At 47.4% G+C, this 20,362-nt stretch overlaps 2 protein-coding genes across 3 annotated transcripts in view; both read right to left on the reverse strand.

The window, feature by feature from the left end:
* ARRDC1 (arrestin domain containing 1) overlaps positions 1–3,687 on the reverse strand; it is a 30,937-nt gene extending 27,250 nt beyond the window's left edge. For both annotated transcript variants that reach the window (XM_088146967.1, XM_007421476.4), the window contains exon 1: positions 3,380–3,687. In XM_088146967.1, the coding sequence (XP_088003093.1) occupies positions 3,380–3,497 (118 nt within the window). In that variant the 5' untranslated portion in view covers positions 3,498–3,687. The remainder of the gene's footprint in view (positions 1–3,379) is intronic.
* Positions 3,688–10,485: 6,798 nt separating this feature from the next.
* LOC103058433 (glutamine synthetase-like) lies at positions 10,486–18,667 on the reverse strand. Its single transcript, XM_088146968.1, has 7 exons — positions 18,518–18,667; positions 15,055–15,229; positions 14,437–14,598; positions 13,711–13,857; positions 12,207–12,334; positions 11,488–11,687; positions 10,486–10,920 (listed from the first exon to the last, which is right to left on the reverse strand). Exons 2-7 carry the CDS (start codon positions 15,218–15,220, stop codon positions 10,569–10,571), a joined length of 1,155 nt encoding a protein of 384 aa, XP_088003094.1. The 5' UTR covers positions 15,221–15,229; positions 18,518–18,667; the 3' UTR covers positions 10,486–10,568.
* Between the last annotated feature and the right edge of the window lie 1,695 nt (positions 18,668–20,362).

Raw genomic sequence — 20,362 nt, forward strand, 5'->3', positions numbered from 1 at the left:
AGAAGGCAGGGAAGATGGTGGCAGCACAACCAAATCCAGTTCTTACAAGCAACAGCTATGCGGCAATCCACATTCTCATCTTTCCTCGCCTGCACAAGGAAACCAGCGCACACACACAAGAGGACTGCCCCAAGAAACTGAAGGACCCCAAAGTAAATTTAAACCCCCCTCCCCCATAGATCTTTGTTTCCTCTGGTTTCTTTAAATCCCTTCTCCTCCCCAAAAGGTTTTCACCCAGCGGGTGTAAAGGGGGATTTAAGAAGAGCACATCCTCATTTCCACAAAACAAAGATACACCCATTCAGCCCCATGACAAGCCTAAGCAAAACAAAAATAGGTCCTTGTGCATCTCAGCTCTATTCTATTGGGCTCTGGATTCTGACCTAGGTCAGAAATAACAACAGCTCCTCAGACATGCCCAGGATTTATTAAGAACAAAAAACAAAAACTCAATACAATTTTTTTCTAACATTATTATAGTCCTAAAACTGACTTTGGAGATGAAAACTGCTAAGTCAGTGTTAGAAGGTTAGAAGCTTCTAACATCAGCTTGAGCATTATTTTTTTGTGTTAGGTTGGAAGAAGCAACACCCTACAAAGCTGTCTTCAGGTGCCTAGTTAATGAACTTGAACTTCACAACCAGTTTGCACCCAGTAACATTTAGGGGACCTGCTTCTGGACCTGGGCTTCAGGCTGGTGATGGACACCCCCCACCACCACCACCAACTGGTACTGGGAGACTTCAACTCCATGCAGTGGAGGCTGATCTAGTAGAGTTCATGGCTGGTCCCAGGTAATCTCAGATCTGACACATGTGGCTGGACATGGGTTAGACCTTGTTTTTACTTTGAAGCAGCTTTCCTGTGATCTAGACATGGAAGTGTTATCATCACCACTTCACCACAGTCAGATCACTTCCTAACTGTGATAGGGCTGGACCATTTGACCAATCTTCCTAGATGTCTTATGGATCTGGAGGGCTTCAGCAGGCACTTTGAGGAATTCCCCAACAACCTGACAGGCAACTCCACTGAGGGCTGTTGGTGGAATCACTCTTAAGTGGCCTCTCTTTGTCAGCCAAACTTGGGGGGTTCCTTGGTTTACTGAGAACCTCTGGGAGATGGAGCATCAGAAGTAAAGCCTAGAGGGTTGGTGGAGAAAGAAAAAAAATGAATCTGATCAACCATGGGTACGTGTCTATGCTTGGCCAGATGCTGTGGCAATAAGGGAGGCAAAGCATCTTCACGTCTCCCTTATTGTATTGGTTGGCTGTTGTCCAGCAACCTCATTTAGGGTGGCTAATCCCCAACTGGGAAAAAGCCAGCTGCAAGAGCTCGCACCTGGCTGCTATGACCAGGTAGCATAACATCTTGCATGTAAAATCAAGATTAACTTGAATGTTGACTCCATATGATCTTGTCATGTTACCTTGGGTTCTTTTTGGCCTGGGACCTCTGATGAAGTGGAGAAGATGTCTCCTAAGATACCTTCTACTGCCTGTGGGCTGCTCTTGGGCTCTGTTGGGCAGCCAAGAGAAATAGTTCCCTGGATCTGGAGAATTGTTAATGCCACAGGCAGGAGGGGATATTTCTGGCAGTCTTAAAGGAGGTTGTGGTCTGACCTCTCTTTAAAAGGCCTTCCCTGGATCCAACGGGATTAGACAACAAGCACCAAGTCTCCTCTCTCCCTATTATTTAATAACCATATGAAGCCATTGTGAGAGGCCATCCAACAGCTTAGGAGCCAATACTATCAATGCACTGCTGACATCCACATTTATGTCATCACCCTGGCTGTGTTGGTGATGCCACTGAGGTCTTCTCCCCATTCCTGGAGGCTGTGAGGGTCTGGATGGACAAGAACAGGCTAAAAATGAACTATAGCAAGACTAAATGACTGTCCATCAAGACTCTCCATCTGCTCCAATGGCGTCTCTGGATGAAGAACCACTACCCTGAAGAAGCAGGTTTATGACTTGGGAGACCCGTCGCTGCTGCTGGAACAGTAGATGGAAGCCATGGCTACAGAGGTCTTTGGTCAGCTTCAGCAGATGCACCAGAAGCAGCCTTACCTGGAGCGAGAGGACCGTGCTGCAGTGATTCATGGCCTTGTCACTACCTTATTTGGACTACTGCAGGACAGTCTACTTGGGGTCGCCTTTGAAGCCCACTCAGAAGCTCATGCTGGTCCAAGGTACAGCAGCTTGTGTGTTAACACACATGCCAGTAGGAGCACATTATGTTTGGGTTGTGGATCCTCCAGCGGATAGGTTTCCAGGTGCCATTTAAAATGCTGGTCTTTATAAAGCCCTTTATGGCTTGGCACCAAGTTACGTTCAAGACTGGAGTTATCCCAATCAATGCAATCATGTCAGGAAAAGCAGCCTGTTGTTCCCCACTTCTGGGAGGTGAGGGGGGGCTGAAACTTAGAGCTACTACTTGGCAGAAATTAGATTAGCTCCCACATTAACTGCCTTCCAGAAGCAATTAAAAACAGAGCCCTTCCGGGGGCGGGGGTAATCTACTTGATAAAGGTTTATTTTATACGTTCTATTATTTTAAGTCAACCCTGAGAATCCTTCAGGATTGTAACAGAGTATAAATTTAACAATATAACAAAGAAGCAAAAAAATAACAATATATAACAAATAAATTAATTGTGATTCTTTAAATCAAAGACTAATGGCTCAGTTCCAACCCTCCAAGTCATAAACGATGGTTTGCCCATCCCATTACAGGGTTAACCCGCCACTCTCTGCCCCAGATCAAAGAAACCATGCTATGTCTTGATTCAATGTGTGAACAAACCCCTTTCGGCTAAAATTAGTTTTTCAGAGCTTCTCAAAGAGCTTCCTAGAACAAATGCCTGATTTGCCAACAGGAAACAGGTTACACTTGCTTGGTTCAAAGTTACTGCTTTACAGGACTGAAGGCCTTCTTCCAGAGCCAGATGACTCTCATAATTATATTTCAAGAACGGTCTTGGGAGAAGATGGGGGAAGATCCCTGAGCAAGAAGACCTTGATGGACACGCAGTAACTCCAGAAGACCTCCAAGCTCCCTTCCAACCCTTTGATCCTATGATACTCCAGAAGACTCAGAGGCCTTCTCCCCCTTCATTAAGGTCCCAGCCAGGGCTACAATATCTCAACCTCAGAAGCCCGTTGCTACAGCTGACTTCTCCTCGCCTTCCAGCCTAAGCAGGGGCAGGAGAAGAGGAGTGACTCCTGTCTCCAGACCAGGGCAATCCCAAGGCCGTTGGGAGCCCCGGCACGGAGGCGGGCTGAACCCCGAAAGCTCTCCGCAAAGAAGTGGTTCCCTGGCCAGGTGCGGGGAGAGCGCGGCGTCCCTGGGCTGGCCGACCTGCCCCACCGCTTACCGCGATACTGGAGAGCTCCAGCCAGGCGGACGGTGACGGTGCCTACCAGCGGCTCGCCGGGGCTGAAGACAACCCGGCTGTCGCTCAGGCGGATCTCGAAGAGCTGGACCTTCCCCATCGCCGGGCCGAGAGCAGCGGGAAGGGACGGCGGGAGAGGCCTGGCGCAGCTCCGGCTCTGCTGCGTTGAGCGCTCCGGACGCTGGTCGTGGCGGCGTTTTTACGCTGCGCTCTCGCTCCTGCGCGCGCGTCTTCGAGACCTGAACTGCGGAAACCGTAGCTCGGCTCCCTCGCTCTACCTGCGGCCTCGGGGGAGGGCCTGCGCAGACCCCGCCCCCTGCAGGGACCGCCCCTTTCCCCGCCCCCCCGCCCCAAACCGCCCCGGGGGCCGGAGTCAGCCGCGCCGGCTGTCGCGCACTTGGCATTCCTCGCTACTCGCTAGGAAATGCGAGGAGAGGTGCGCGGGGTCCTCCTTTCCCAACGATGCTTCGGGCTCCAGCTCCCATCATCCCCGCCCACGTTGCCGCTATCGGATTGAGATGGGAGTTGAAGCTCAAGAAGAAAGAGCCGGAGCGTGCCAGTTTCGGGGAGGTGGTGCGGGGGGCGGGCGGGAGATCTAAGAGTGGGGAGGAGTAAACCCCTAAATTGAAGGCCCCTTGCCCACTTGGCCCTCATCCCCAGCCAGAGCCCTCCAGATGGATCGGAGCGACGGCACCTATCATCCCCAGCCGCGCTCAAGAGCAATATACTACTATAAGTGGCCAAGTCCAGGCAAGAAATACCGCCCACCATGCATTTTCCTGGTCCCGAGTGAAGCTTGGCCGGTTGAATGCCTACCTGCTGTGCCAGGAGACATTAGCAGGCTCTGCTTCTAAAGGGTGGGCAACAGAAATATTCAATCACCTTAACTGGATCAATGGGTCACCTGTACGGAGCCCCAAAACTGTTTTCTTCAAGAGTGGATCTTAGCTCAAGTCTCTCTAGGTAAATCTGGTCCCAATTGTCTCTTGGACTGGCCTGCTTCACAGGGTTGTTGTGAAAATACCGTGGGGGAAAGGGAGGAGCGTGTCTTGAGCCGCGGGAAAGAAAGATGAAATACAAACTGAAGGTAGTAACTAAATCAAGAATAAAAATCATTCCAACCATTGCCAGCCACTCAGGGAACCAATTATCCATAGAGCCCTGAGAAATGGCTGCATTCACACAGTGGCTTGGTTAGTTTTAACCTGGGGAGGGGGTATTAGAGAGTGGGGTGAATCCACCCCATGTTTTTGGTTTACCGGATCCTGCAAACCCAGAAAATGGCTTGATTCAAGTTAAATCAGGTGAAGCCCATGTAGACCCAGCCTTAAACCGTTTCTTATCTCTTTCTTCTTCAGCGAATTTGAGCTATCAAATTTGTCTATCAGACTGGCAGATGGCGCCACCCAGAGATTAATTCTGCATTACAAAAATGAACATACACACACCCACAGAGAGAGAGAGAATGCAAGAGAGAGAGAGAGAGAGACAGAGGGAGAGAGATTGATTACAGGATCCCCGATGCATTTTTTTCTGCAAAAGAAAAAAAATACCATGACGGTGACCGATTATTATGATTCTGATTATTAAAATGTATATGCCGCCCAAATCCCACTGACTACACTAACCCACAGTTTCTTCCACCATCGTTCAGTGAATAAATCATAATTGGATAGGTTCGACTTGACAAGCTAAGGCTAACCAAACCAAGGAGCCATTCTATCATTGGGATGATTTTGGTCAGTGTTGGGACAAGAGTTTTACCGTCTGAGTCCAAGATCTCAACAAATATATACCGCCATTGGGTCATTGTTGACTCCTAGCAACTGCCTGGTCAAGTCCCTGTGGTTTTCTTGGCAAAGTTTTTCCAAAATGGTTGGCCCTGGCCTTCTTCTTCTTCTTCCCAGGGCAGAGAGCGAGGTCCAAGGTCACCTAGCTGGCTTCATGTCTAAGGCAGGTCTAGAACTCCTGATTTCTAGCCTGGTGCCTTAAACACTACATCAAACTGGCTCCCTTATATACTGCCATTAACTAACTGTAATTACCCAATTACCATCTGTGAGCCTGTTATAATGCAGACCCACAAAATTACTGCAGTTTGCAACTGTGTGCTTTCTTTCCCGATGGCTGAAAGAACCAGTTGGCTTATTATACCACCCATACCAGCAATTTGCTTCCCAGGGTTTTCCACCGCTGAGCAGGAGGGCTCTCCATCCGTCACCAAGACCAGCATGAACTCTGTCCGTCTCTATCCATCCTCTATTCCCCACCACTGACTTTGCTCCAAGGTCAGGAGTGACCAAGTTTCAAGTGTGATCACCTTGAGGGAGACCTTGGACATTTCTGGAGGAAAATAGCCCTTGGTACAGCTAGAGATGCTGTAAGCCCATAGTTTGGGGTTAGATGAAGATGGGAATGTGGCAGAAAAAAGGTGTTACAAGGACATGATTGTGCCCTGGTTGGATACAAATGGAGAAGAGGACCCAGTTGGATCTTAGGAAAAGACTAGATATATCCTTTTTCTGAGTAACATTGATCGTACGTCCTTAGTAAAACCATCCATGAATAAGGCTTTTACTGTATACCATTTTAATCCTGATCTGATGAGGAATACAATCAGTTTTAACACTTTGGACTGGTGAAGGATAGGGCTTCATAAGGGTAGGACTTTAGGGTGGAAATATAAACCCCTCTTTGCAGAATTAAGAGGAGGCTCCAATACTACAGGACTAGCTTATAGTGTCAATATCTGATGCTTGCGATCCAATTTGTCCTATTGACCTAATTCATCAAATCAAACTGAACGTGTCCCGATAGATAAGAACCAACATGGATGCTTCCCCTGCATGCCCATAGCTTCTTAATCAAAATGTTCTCTAAATCAACTAGTCCCCGTTGCTAAGTCCTGTTCAAATTGATTTGCACATCCAAACGAGTCGGATCCATGTTCTGTACTGGTTTGAACATCTAAAGCAAAAGGGGAGGCACGATTTGCCCAGCTGAATTATAGGCTGACCCCATTTTGAAATCAAGGAACACACGTTAGCAAATAAAAATATGGGGAAGAGGGTGTAAGATTACTGGATTTGCAGTCTGGCTTCATTTTATTTATTTATTTATTAAATATGTATGCTGTCCATCTCCCCCAGCTTTACCTGACTGTACCCCTGAGATTAGGGAACAATGATCTCTACGATGCGAGAAAGAACCCTTCTACTCAGAAGAACCTCTGACTCATTTTCCTAGAATCAGCTGGTGGTTACCGGCAATGAAAATGTTGGAGGAATGAAATTCATCCAGACAGACCGTGTTTGTTTACAGCACCGGAAAAAAATAAGTCATCTACCCCAGTAAGGGGTAAAAAATCCAACAAAGAGGCAGTGGAGTTTTGTCTTAAGCAAAATTATTCCCATCAATACTCCCCACCATCTTTTAAAGGTTCTTTTAAGAAAATGGTGATGAGGGCGATCTTTTTTTCTGTAGTCCCTCAGAAGGGTGCCAGTGTAGGAAGGATGGCAAGTGGTATGATTTTTCCTCCTGTGGGCCTTTCTTTTCTGGATCGCTTTGAAACAAAAGTGTGATGTGTTTGTCTGAAGAAATGTTAACACTTTAACTTCTCCTGCAGGGAAAAAAAAATCTCATTTGGAAGGGTGATAAAAAGATCTCCTCTTTGTCAAAACATTCAGTCATCCTGGACCCAAGGATGCCTGACAATCCCAAAACAAGATCATATGCAAAGTGAGAAGACAAGGGACATAATCAGGTGAGAATCTGGGGACAGGCTGCTTCAGACGTCACTCCTCCCTCCCTGTTTGGGAGAAGTCTCATAATCTAAAAAAACCATAAAGGTTACCAGGAGGAGACACAATTAGATGTTCTCTGGGCATGTCATCATCCACAAGACCATGACCCAGGAGAACTGACTCATCTCGAGGACCTGTTCTTGATGTCAGAGCAAAGGTATTGCAGTTGTCCTGACATCAGGGCTGGAAATTCAGGATACCTTTTTCTCTTGACGCATGAAGCAGAGATTCCCAACCTTTTCTAGACGGATGGCTGCATTTGGGCTCCCTGAAAAAGAGGTGGGGCCTAGGACAAAGAAATGACAGAGCTCAGGGTAGTTTTTCAGTTTCCTAGTCTAGTTTACTTGATTTCTTGATGTCATCTCATCCAAGAGCTAATCAGGTCTGATCTTGCTTAGGTTTGAAGCTCAAGATCAGCCAGCTGTTGCCAGCTGCAAAGGCATACGGAGAGGATTATGCTAGAATAGGGAGCAATATCTCTACCTTCACTGACTGTAAATTTTATTCTTTACCATAGAAACAAAATTCTTGGCAGGTGCTTCTGTTAAACTGCAAATTGCCCAGCTCTCTGATTCCATAACAGTTTGTTCATTCTGTCAAAATAAAATAAAGCACATTCTTTTAAAAAGTCTTTCAGGGAATGCCAGGTGGGGTGTTTGAGCCCAGTCCTTTTTTTAAAAAAAAAGTCATCAGATAATTTTGAGGCAAGAATCTGGTAAGGTAGCTATGAATCAGCTGTACGCTCTAATTATGAAACAGGTATATAGATTTTTTTCTGCCCATTTCATAGGTGGGAAGACAAGCTGTCAAGCAGGTCAAGCTCTTAGCCAATCCCGTCCAGTGATTCAAGGTGCTGAGCAGCACCGACAGGATCTGCTCATGGCATTGGATTCCAAAAACAGAGACTGAAAGCCACCCTCGTGATTCCACAAGTAATCCACCACCTTGTTGGTGACTCAGGAAGGTCTATCATCAGTAGCCATAATTTAGAGAAAGACCGCCATTCGTCAAATTATCAGGAAGGGCCATTGTGTTCCTCCAAGGCCTTTTCAATTGGCGCAAGTAGCTTTAATTAGCAGTCAACATGAGAACAAGAGTCCCACGCCAGCCTCCATGTTTTTGCAGATTATTTTGGGACAAGTCTCTTGACACTTTGAGGGTTTGTCATATTCTCCATGAAGCCCGTCGTGTTCCAAACACTTGGATTCGTCCACCAGATATCTGGACCCACCAAACTGCAAACTCCCACTTGGTTCAGCTTCACAGCTGCCCAAAAACTTCCAATTTCAACCCAGGAGAACCCATTCTCACGTTCTGCCCATCTTTCCTTGATGCCCAGAAATGAGATCCCCCGATTCTCTTACGACTGCACATTATGGTATCTTCAAAGCTGGACAATTTTAGCTTGCAAGTTGCAGGCAGAAGCAAACCACACCTCTGCCTCCCTCGTGTGGGAAGAAACAGAATAATAGCAGCTGTGTTCAAGAACAGCCAAAGTTGACATTTAGCCAACACCTACCCGCTCAGCTGAACACACGCACACGCACCAAATTTGTTACGAAATCAACTGACTGAAAGCCAGGTGCAGGTACGGCTTCAAACATTCCTATTAACAACTTTGGCATATTGAGAAGATAGCAGGAACAATCAGCCTTTCCATCTTTGGCAGTCAAGTCTCACCTTTGAATACAGGGAGTCCTCGGTTTAAGAACGAGTTCCGTTCCCAAGGTCTGTCCTTAAGTTGAATTTGTATGTAAGATGGAACAGAATTATTGTCTAATAGTGTATAAGTAGTAGTATTGTATAATGAACTCAAACCATTGCATATTTAACTCAAATCATTGTGTATTTAACTTGAATTTTGCTACAATAGGCTCCATTCTTAACTATGGGTTGTCCTTAAACACGGCATTCTTAACGCTGGGACTCCCTGTATCCTGAAAATGAATGGGAGTGGGGGCAGATAGAGAAGCAGCATGCAATTAGCCAGTGATATTTCTGAATATTCGAACCATCCATCTTGACTTTATCAAGAAAGGTAGAAGACCCTGAATTCTAACCGCACGGATTTTCCATTTTTGCTTTGGTTCTGTTAGGGATTTGCAACATCTGTCAAACAAAAACTGGATTTGCTACTGTGCCTTGTTTCTTTGTAAAAGCAGGAGCAGTTTGGGTAGAAGGGAAGAGGAAGGGGAAGGGGAAGGAGAAGAAGGATTAAAATAAATAAAAGATACCCCTGGAGTGAGTGAATGAAAAGCAAGAGGAAATCCTGGTCTGGTTCTTTGTGTGCTTAAGGAGAGGTGAAGCTAACCTACATTGTTGAAGAAAATCCATGTGCCACCAAAGAAACCGGAAAGTGGATTTTTCATTTGGCTGTAGCAGCTGCTTGCCCCTCCCTTTTTGCAAACATCGGTTGGATGGAAGGATCCACCCTCCCTCGGCTCCAAAGGCTTTGCTGGTTTTTCAGCAGGATCATGAGCAGAGCACAGCTCACCGGGCAGCTTGTGCGCCCTGAAAAGCGAGCCATTCAACTCAGGGAGAGAGTTGGCAACAGGCTGCCTCAAAAAGGCATCCCCAGAGCCTCAAAACGAAGCAGTTCCTTTAAAATAACAATAATAAAAACAGCAAAAACCTTGCAAGATTAACAGCACATACCTGACATTGCAAGATCCCGGGGGTAAAATTCCTGAAATTTCATGATCCGGTAATGGCCCTCGATTTGTATCTCCAAAAAGGTTACCAACTCCGTAAGATTTCCCTAGTAATTTCATGGACAACTCCATGTAGTTTTCCTGACACCATAATGGAACTGTGTGGCCTTATTCCAGTATGTTTTTTCAACTTCCCAGTCTAGACCACTAGTCTGATTCTCCTAAGGACTCCCATCCTTGTAGTAACCACAATCTGCTACACTTTGGGGACATCAGCCAAAGTCAATCAGGCACTGCCACCGGGTGAAGCAGAAATACCATTATTTAGTTCCCACTGGCCAGCAATCAGCACAGACTTCACCTTTAGTTTCCTCCCTCCAAAGATGATACAGAGGAGAGGGAAAAAATAGAATTGTTGAAGGAGGCTATCTGCTACCTTGAAAGTTTGCCCTCTCTCCACCCCCTAACTGCAGTGCAAAGTCCATTTCTGAAAAGCCCCAATTTTTGGAACCTCACTAGTGTGATCTTAAACCTTGGTGATGCCTACAAGGCAGCGTGGGAGGGGAAGGATTCTGGGTCTAAAAAATATAGACGGCCATTTGGAAAGTCAACACACCACATAACCAGAAGAGAATCTTTCTGAAGTTGCCAGAAGTTTACTAACTGGTGCAGAACGTGCTTGGGGGAGGGGGGAGTAGGCCATGGCTAATGGGGAGTTCAGTCTTTGAGAGTAGCCCTCTGCAGCCGGGTTTCATCTGAGTACTCCACAGGTTCATCCCCTGTCTCGCCAAGAATAATGGTCCGCATAATGGCTTCGGTAACTGCGTAGGGATCGCAATTGGCGGATGGCCGTCGGTCTTCAAAGTAGCCACAGCCGTCCTGCCCCACTTGGCGGGGGATTCGGATGCTGGCTCCCCGGTTGGCCACTCCGGCTGAAAACTCTGTGATGCTGGAGGTCTCGTGCTGGCCAGTTAGCCTTCTGGAGTTGTCCTGGCCTCCTCGCGGATCGTACATCCGGATGTGATACTTGTGGCGTTTGCTCAGCTTCTCAATGGCAGCTTCAATGCACCTAGGGAGGGCATGAAAGCAGAGAGATCAACGTTGGTGAGAAAGAAGCCAGCAGCTTATTGGGGGGGGGGGGGAAGAACGGTGGGCAGAGTGACTACAGGGTCAAGAAAATCACAATGGTGGCCATGACAGCATGATCAAAGCTCTGCCTGTTTTTCATGTGCGAAGCTGAGCTTTGATCGTACCATTGTGGCCGCCATCTTGATTTTCTTGGCCGTAACCTGAGGACACTCCTGATGGTGGGGGAAAATTGCCGTTTGGGAAGGGGGCAGTTTGGCTATCACGTGGAGATTCAGCCACACTGTTTGCACAGATCACACATATTGTCTGTGAAGGAAGGGAAGCTTGTCATGGATGTCTCTCAGCTTGCTTCAAACTGAGGCTAAGTCCATGCTGGGTTTGCATGTCACATCCAGCCCCGTTTTGCTGATCTGTGATTTACTGTTTAAGCCATCTGGGGCTGCCCTATGTCTTAAACCAGATGGAAACAAACCGCCTTTGGGCTTCATGAGTGCTGTGAGCCAAGCCCTTCTTGCCTTTAATCACACTGCTAAGTTCAGCCACTTACTTGATACCCCCTTTCTGTCTTGTTTCTATGGTGCTGACATTGGTATGACATCCAGCCCCATTCCAGTTGCCTGTCATCGGCTTCGGATCCAAGGTGGCCACGATACCAAAATCTTCACAGACCCGATGTAAAATGTATCTCGCCATCCACAGGTGGTCACCCATTTCAATGCCTACACACGGTCCCACTTGGAATTCCCACTACAGGGACAGAGAGAGAGGGCTGGTGTTAAAATGGAATACCCATTCATGGAGTACCTATTGAGTAACCCTTCAACCCCACCAAGTCAGACCTAGGGAAGTTACCAGCTGCAGAAAACCATCAGCAACTAGCAGCCACTACACAGTCTTCGCTCCTGAATTGGGTCCAGTCAATTCTCAATTTTCAATAGAAGGGACTATCTGTAGCTCAGGGTTGAATTGTGGAGTCCTTGATGCTCTCTGAGCTTGGTGGTTTGTCTGCAGACATTTCATCACCCAACTAGGGAACATCATCAGTGCCCCACAATGTTCCCTAGTTGGGTCATGCAACATCTGCAAGCCAACGACCAAGCTCAGAGAGCACCAAGGACTCCGCAATTCTCAATTTCTCCTACCCAGTACAAGCTCCAAAAGAATTCTTCTCCCTCTCCCTCTTTTGCAGCAAAGGGCAGGATCAGGAATGACAAAGCATGTCCTCCCCTCAGATCTTTTCAGGAAGTACTCTTTGTCGTAAAATACCTGAGATGGCATGACTTCAGCGTTGGTGCCACCGATCTCCACACCAGCATACATGCAAGCTTTGTAGTGTGCTTCCACAATATCACGTCCATACACTTTGTTTGCACCAACTCCACAGTAGTAGGGTCCTGGGAGAAAAGGCAGAATTGCATTGGTTGATGCATGCTCAAGACCTCTGATGCCTTGCATATTACAAGTTAGTGCTCTCCTGCACATCTGCACAGAGATTTCCATTTTAAATATAAACAGTCAGCAATTTCTGCATGTTTTTGCAGTCCAGTTTAATTATGCAATGCAAGTCAGCTGGATTATACCAGCATTTTGACTTCTTTTGCTGAGTTGGGTTGTACATGATGACTAAGCAGCAAGTAGAAATATTGTTCTGCTTTCAAAAGTGACTATAAAGCTTCAGTTCTGCATCATCCCTTACAATGATGTAAGTTAGATAGATAGATAGATAGATAGATAGATAGATAGATAGATAGATAGATAGAAAGAAAGAAAGAAAGAAAGAAAGAAAGAAAGAAAGAAAGAGGGAGGGAGGGAGGGAGGGAGGGAGGGAGGGAGGGAGGGAGGGAGGGAGGGGGGAAGGAAGGAAGGAAGGAAGGGGCAGATTATTTATTATTATTAATTCCATTTTTTTTCTTTCTTCCTGGGGGGACACTCAAGAGATTTAAACCTGTTCCTGTTGTTTTCCTCCCACCTAGGATCCTTTCTCCCTAGTATGTTGGCAACTCTAACCTGGATTTACCTGTGCTTTCGCATAACTAGCAACTTAAAAAAAAAAAAAAGACAGAGAAAATGTGTTTAGAAAAGAAAAGAAAAAAACCAGGAAGAAAAGATTTCATAACCAAACCAGTTCTCCTGTAGCACATTTTGTGCAATGCTGGGTACAAATAATGTCCTTGGGGGATGTCACATGGCTATTTTCCATCACAGTCTGCACTTTTGGCAGGTAGGGGGAAAAAAAGAAAGGTGGATTCTTGAAAGCAGGGCTTGCTTTATGATGGATTGATTGTACAACTGGTATCCCACCTGTTCGCCTAAGTGCCTAAGTCTTCCAGAAGACTTAGATACATAAATAATGTATTTACTGCATGCATTATTCCTTTCCTTTCCCAATGGAAACTGGCAGGCAAAAGATGCCAGAAATTTGGCCTCCAGGTTGCTCGGCCTTTCTGAACGCTTCCTTCAGTATCACAGGGTGTATCTGCCCTTGTGTCCTTCTAGTGGGAGAACAAGATAGGGACCTCCAAAGGGTGCATTCCCAAATATCTGGGTCTCATGAGCAGCTCCAAGCGTTTGCAGGGTGGACCTGTTTCTGAGTCAGACTGTGCCAGGACCATCCCAAGACATTGCTTCCAGAATTTAACAGCCCCAGAAAGCCCAGACTGGTTTGCTCTGGGCAGAAACTGAAACAATCCAGGAACGGAACACAGAGTTTTGTCTACCACTAGAACAGAATCCTGCACTTTGGCCTGATCAGCAACCTGTTCTCCATTACCTTGTGGCCCCGGAAATCCATTTTCAGGCCAGGCGTATGGACGCCCATCAACGCCCAGCAAGGTGTACTCCTGTTCCATTCCAAACCAAGGCTGACTATCTTTCACCATGTCCATGACTTGCTTGCAGGTGTTCCTAAAATTGGTCTCTGCAGGAGGAGGAAAAGAAGGACATGGAGAATTTGAGCCTAGCAGCTTCTTTAGGAACAGACTGGAAAGCATCTTCAAATGACCAAATGTTCACCCTTGAATGCTGAATTCCAGCCAGCTGGGGTGACAGCTTTATACGTTGAACGGCCCCAAAGAGTAAAGGGAAATTGAAAGGCTCAACTCAAATGGTTAAGGACTGTGCTGCAACTGCCTATGAGATCTGGGGCTCAATCTGCCATCTTTTTTTTTCTTAATAAAAGCAAGGGATCCCTAAATTTCAGGTCACGAAAAATCTCATCCCGTGCTAGTGTTTGTTAACCAAATAATTCAGTTCATAGCCACAGGACTACAGCAAAAACGATTGGCCACCAAGGTACACAGGTGGTAGGGAGGACATTCCTGTCCCCTTCCACATCATAGGCATGGACCAATACTTATCCTTTGGGTTCTAGAACCCACCAGGAAGAGAGCATCTCATTTGACCTCTTTAAGCAAAGCAGATAAACTGGCAGTCTGCACGCCCTCACCTGCGGGAGAAAAATGGGATTAAAAGAGGAACGTTCAAAGGAAATCCTCACCAGCCCGTTTCCGGTTGTATTTCAGAACCTCACACAATACCAGCTTGTTGGGGTCTAAGCAAAACGGGTCTCGGAACATCTTCACGGGTATTAGGAACATATCACTGTTAGATCCTTCGGCTTGTCCTGTACTTGAGCCATCAAAATTCCATTCGGGAAGTTCTGCAGGATCATTTGAGAGAGGAACCTTTCATTAGGAACAGACTTTGGAAGAGGCACACCCACCTTTTAACCTAAAGAATCCCAAGGCGGTTTATCAACATTATTAATTCAAACCCCAAATTTCACAGCATTCTCACCTTGGAATGAGACTGGGAAAAAAATAGCATAACCGATATGGGACTCCAGCAAGGAAGTCCATCCTACTCCTCCTGGTCCATGTCCATCCCCCATTTATTGCCACGTTTTTGCCTATCTGCTAACTAGAGCCCATCCTGGATGCAACGAAGAGAAAATAAAACCTAATCCCGTAGTGTTCTGAAAGCAAAAAGAGAAAGGCCCAAACCTGAACAGCTTGCTAAAACAGGATCCAGTAAGTTTTGAGCTCTCAGGAAAAGCCCACCATTGGAGAACGAGAGATGTGCAGTGGTGGGTGAGGTGGCCCATGTTCAGCCTTACCTTCAACAGAGTTTGGTTCCTGGTTTAAGGTTCTGGTTTTACAACGAAGGCCCTCCCCGGTTCCATCTATCCAAATGTATGTGGCCAACACCCTTTTCCCTTGGGGTAGCTTCATGTACTGGTCTCTGACCCCCTTGTTTAGCTTGGAACTGTGTGACACAGACATGGTGGCAACCTGGAGAAGAAAAGGAAAATAAGGTGAGGTGAGGTCTGTCAGGTTCAGCCCGGCTCAGCAACTCTTACAAGGTCCACAGTAATGGGCATTTCCATCCAACTTTTCTCCAAGGTGCTCCATAAGGATCTATTCTGCCTCTCCCTCCAGTTCGATCTCCACAAACATACCTTAGGACAAGAGGTGGCCTTGTCACTGTCAAGCTGGACAAGAGTCCTATTCCCTCCCACGGCATTATTTTCACAACAACCCAGTGAAGCAGGTTAGCCTGGGAAAGCTTCAGAGCTACGCAAGGCTTCAACCCCATGTTTTCCAAAGTCTATGCCACTCTACAAATAAAAATTCCCTTTCTTGAGAAAATGCCTGCTGCTGAGTTCTCAAAAGCCACTTGACTTCAAAGGAAATGTTTCTTTAAAAGTAAAAAAAAAAGTATAAGTAAATTAAAAAAAAAAAGAAGTCTTCACTGCCCCCATTAAGGCAATACTTTTGCACCAATACAAGTGGTTGATGTAAAAGTGACTGATCTAACCAATTTAATTAAGAGAGGACTTGCAGCTGGATCCAGAACACAGTCCTTGAAGTAATGGGATTTAAGTTGCTGCTGCCCCCAGCCTTCAATGAGTCTACTCTAAGCTTAACTAAATTTGCATCCACCTTTCGTCACCTATCTTTACAGCTAACAGCTCTGGAAACCTGATGGAATATTAGCACTGTTAAAGAAAATCCCCAGTCAGAACCCTCTCCTTTCATTCACTTTTAAGGAACTAAAACTACAAGTCTTACTCCAAAAAACAAAACAAAACGGGGGGAATCCTGACTTTGGAAGAGTTACACCCTTCTCCACCCTAATACGTTTGAGTAAATTAATCCACAAACAGATTAAGCAGAAAAGGTGTGTCCGAAGGTTTTGGGAAATAGTATTTAGATGCTGTCCTTGAGAAAGAAGACAAATGGGGGTGGGGTTGGGGGTGGGGGAAACCATGGGGAAATCTTGCATCAGAAGGGAATTTGGGTCTGCATGAAGAGGCTAGTTTGATCTACAAAGGTTCCAGTTGTTCAAACCTGAATAATAAATAATTGGATAGGGAGCCACCAGGATTGCAGGATTTAGTTGAGTTGGTTGATTTGATTTTAATCGCTGATTTGGTTAAGTATGTTGTACAAACCCAGCCACTAGGGTAAACGGCAGATATGCATCAGATACGCATAACCAGGCTACATTTTACTGCTCCAGATTACAGGCAATCTGGTTTGTGATTCAGCAAGGACCAGGAAACACTCACTAATCATCAAACTCACACCGGGAAGTGGAAAAACAAACAGCGTTATCCGAAGTCCAGCTCAGGAGATCCATAAGGTTGAAAGAAACTCCTGGGCTAAGGTGGAAAGTCAGAACCAAGAGAAATCGCGCCAAGCAATCGGCAAGCTTTGGGGTCCTGCAGAATGAACCATCAAGTTGGCAATGCCGCCAAAACACTTTTAAAAAATGGGGGGGGGGAGAATGGGGAGAGGTGAATATGTGTAGCTCAGGGTTGAACTGTGGAGTCCTTGGGGTTCTCTGAGCTTGGTTCTTTTCTTGCAAACTGAAGATGTGACCTAGCCGGCTAATGAAATGTTTGCAAAAAAAGAACCAAGCTTGGAGAACCCCAAGGACTCCACAGAATGGGGAGAGAAAGAAGAAAAACAACGCCCCATCACACATGGAAAAAGCTGCTTGAATCTCTCTCTCTATCCATAGAAGATGTAAGATACAGAGTAGGAACCGCTATTGTTACACTGAACAGTAACATGCGTTAGGATGGGCTCTTGTTTCAGGCTAATAAGAGTTCCTTAGGTCCTTTTTCTTAGTCCTCTGCAAAGCAGGATTGTGTCCTGTTTGCTCAGCATGGGAACAGAGGCTCCTAATCTCTTGGCAGGCTACTCTATCAAAAATAACCAATGTGGGCTCCTTCGAGGTGCGCCGAGAGAAGCGGGGCCAAGTGATCCATTCCCACCAACCCTCCTCTTGGCCTCCATGGAATTTCCCATCCAGAAAGGCCACTCCACCACGGAACGAAAGCCCACCATAAGGGGTCTAAGTCAGCCTGGGCGTCTCCTAACAAAGTAATCCAACCAGGCTTTGATGATTTAAAATTGCAAATTGCTGGGGTTTATGTTCTTCTTTCTTTTAAGCTGGGTTCTGCCCTGCCTTTCAACACATTGCATACAGAGCTTAGGACAAGGCACTGAAGCGTATTTATGGGAAGACGTTTCACAGAATAGCAGCTAGATGTATGCTTTGAAGCAGGGATGGGTATCTTAACAGAACAAACACATTGCATCAAGGCTTTAGGTGAGCAAGATCCTGTGGGCAGCCCTAAGAAACTGTGAAAGTTGACCTCCCCCAGCTTTTTAAGGTTTCCACTGCGACCATTTCCCTTCTAGCCTCTGGCTCAGAGTTGCATCATTAAACCTGACCTGGAGGTTTGAGTTCTGTTTATGCCAGCAAAGAGAGAGAGAGAGAGAGAACTGAGCTGAACTGACTGAAGAAGGGGTTACTGTATACTCTTCTGGGAAACATGGATTCAAGAGAACGAAGCATCCTGCAGGATCTTCCCTAGACTTTTTTTTTCCAGGAAAAGGCAAGAGGATGCCCTTCAGAACTTCCGGACGACGGTGCCCTTGCTGGCTGTCCCGGAGGATAGGTCTGGCCAGTATGCAGACCCGCGGAAGCAGCCTTATTAACGCGGAAACGTTGCCCCCTCCCTCTCGCCCCCCTTGCTCGTGGGTGTCCGGTTCTCCCTGGAAGATCTGATCACGAACAGAGGCGGTACAAGGGCTCTTAGGGCCGAGTGAGCCGGGGACGCACGGAAGGCAGCTCCGGGGATCCGGAGCCACGTGGAGAAGCCGCGCGCGCTTTTGCCCTAGTAGGCTCAGTCCAGGCAGAGAGACGCGCCAACCGCTGGACCGTCTAAGCAAAAAGTGGGCACCCCTCCCCCCCGTCCTTCTTAAGTTGGCAAGCGGCCGGCTTTTCTTCAGTGGGGGTTACTGCCCTTCGTTCGATGAGGTGCACTCCCCAAGGAGAAAAAGGGGAGGACAGAGAGGAACCGCGGGATCCTCTCCAAAGGCTTCATTGCGTCTCAGTGGCCGCGCGGTCCTGCGCGGGAGTTCGCCGGCAGCGCTTGGCTAAGTCGGGTGGGGAGGGGGGGTTGGCGCGCACCCGCCCAAGGCCTCTTTCGCCGCAGGAGCAAGCGCCAAGACGCGCGCGTCCTAATGCGCTGCGCTCCGCCACCCTGTCTGTCCCTCGCTTACCTTCCTGGCGAGGGCACCTGGCTGTTCCTGCGGTGCGATCTCACGGCACAGCTCCGGAGCAGCGGCCGGCTGCCAGCAGCGGCAGCCTCTCTTATAGCGCTCGCTTCCCGCCTACCCCGAGCGCTCGGCGCCAGAGGAGGAGGAGCGCGGAGGAGGGCAGGCGGAGCCGTCGGTTGGGTTAGACCTCTTAGGCAAGAGGACTTCCCTCCAAAGGGGAAGCCTCGCTCAGAGCCAGCGCCGAAGGGAGGGAAAGGCGCTCTAGACATGCCCAGAGGAAGTCGTAGACGCCGTTTGCGCGCGCGTGGAAAAACGAAGGTGGCAGAGTCCTGGGGAAGTGTCTGTTCCCCACCCCAAGCTACCCCACCCCACCCCAGCCGAGCGAGGCGAGGCGAGTCAGCGTTTCCCCTCCGCTCCCTCCTATACAGCTGGAGTTTAGCTTGCCAATCCTAAAGACGCGGGTCAATAGCGAAATTGAGCCTCCCCAAAGACGGAAGTATAGACTTGTAGCTGCATTGTTCTGGAGGGGAAAAGGGCCACATTTTGTGCCAGGAATCCCTTTCCAGACCTTGCTCCCAGGTCAGGGAGAGCTGCAATCGCTGGGGATGATGGGCGTTGCTGCCCCAACCACCTTGGCCATGGCCAAGAACACCTTGGACACTGATAAGATACAGCCAGGTGGTTGGTCTTCTGGTTCTTTTTGTATTTTTTGGTCACAGCTACAGCTGTGGCCGGTGACTGCTGTGGCTTCAGAGATGTGGGCAGCTGAGTGGCACAGCTAGTTCGTTCGGTTTACCAAGTGACACCAGGCATGGTGAGTCCAGTCCTGCCAACCTCAAGATTAGACTCTGGCAGTGTAGTTTAGGTGAAGTTGCCATTAAAGGCCATCTGGAAATGACGACACGAAATGTTTTTGGTTTGCGGGTTACGCTGGCACTTAAAATACCCCTTAGGCATCCTTCGAGAAAGGTAACATACATGTTCCCGACAGTCACCCCATCTTGCCTCTCCCAACCTCACCCAGGAACCAACTCACTTTTTTTCATGTGTCTGAAACCAGGAGAAAAAAAATGTTCCTGCTGACGAAGGAGTTGTTCAGATAACCAGGATTTCTAATCAGCTTCCCTCATGGTAGTCGGATGGTGTTAGAGTGAATGCCTGGCCAACTCGTGGCGCATCCAGACAGTTGAGAAAGAAAAAGGGTTGGGGACCGATGACAACATAAATCCTTGGGTTCCGGAATGGCTTGCTAAGGGAAACAATGGCCAGAGACCACCGGGGGGGGGGGGTTGCCTTCGCTAGAAATAAGCATTTTGTGAGTTGTCCTAAGGCCCACCTGAACAATAACCCCCCCTAAAAGATTGTCCAGGCCCTGTTTGATCACCCATCTGCCCATATCTATCTTAGGTGCACCCACGGGGCTGAGTAATTATGGGAATAGCTTGCTGTGTGTGCGTAAACCAAGCTGCTGTGGCTTGCCAGCCATGGTTTAAAGTTAATCATAAGACAGGACAGTTGTATCTTGCTCTGCAAACCAGTTGGCTGGGTTCACACGACGTACTTGCAGCCGGGCAATGAAAACTGGAGCAGCCCCAATAACCTGGGTTAGTGTCCCCTGTAGCTTTATCTGCTGTGCTTGGTTCAGCGTATTGCGCACATCTAAAAAGGGGGGGGGGGTTAAGGCAGTAATCGGGTGTGTTGTGTGAATGCCTTCGCTGTGCTTTGTGGATATGTGCGTTTCCCCACCCTCCGCTCCCTCTAAAAGGCTGAGTCGCCAGGTTATAGAAATTATCAGCATATCAAGAACATGGAGCTTTGTTAAGAAAAGTATTAAACAATACTGAAATA

Source organism: Python bivittatus, unplaced genomic scaffold (assembly GCF_059951505.1).
Source record: "Python bivittatus isolate LINGU-HERP-01145 unplaced genomic scaffold, Pbiv_v1 ctg000160_np1212, whole genome shotgun sequence".
Lineage (NCBI taxonomy): Eukaryota > Metazoa > Chordata > Lepidosauria > Squamata > Pythonidae > Python > Python bivittatus.

Excerpts from the sequence above, each read along its gene's own strand:
- LOC103058433 (XM_088146968.1), bottom strand. The coding sequence starts at position 15,220 with ATGTCTGTGTCACACAGTTCCAAGCTAAACAAGGGGGTCAGAGACCAG. Across the intron at positions 13,858-14,436 it reads ATACAACCGGAAACGGGCTG|AGACCAATTTTAGGAACACC; the intron begins GTGAGGATTTCC and ends CTCCTCCTGCAG. Across the intron at positions 11,688-12,206 it reads CTGAAGTCATGCCATCTCAG|TGGGAATTCCAAGTGGGACC; the intron begins GTATTTTACGAC and ends CTGTCCCTGTAG.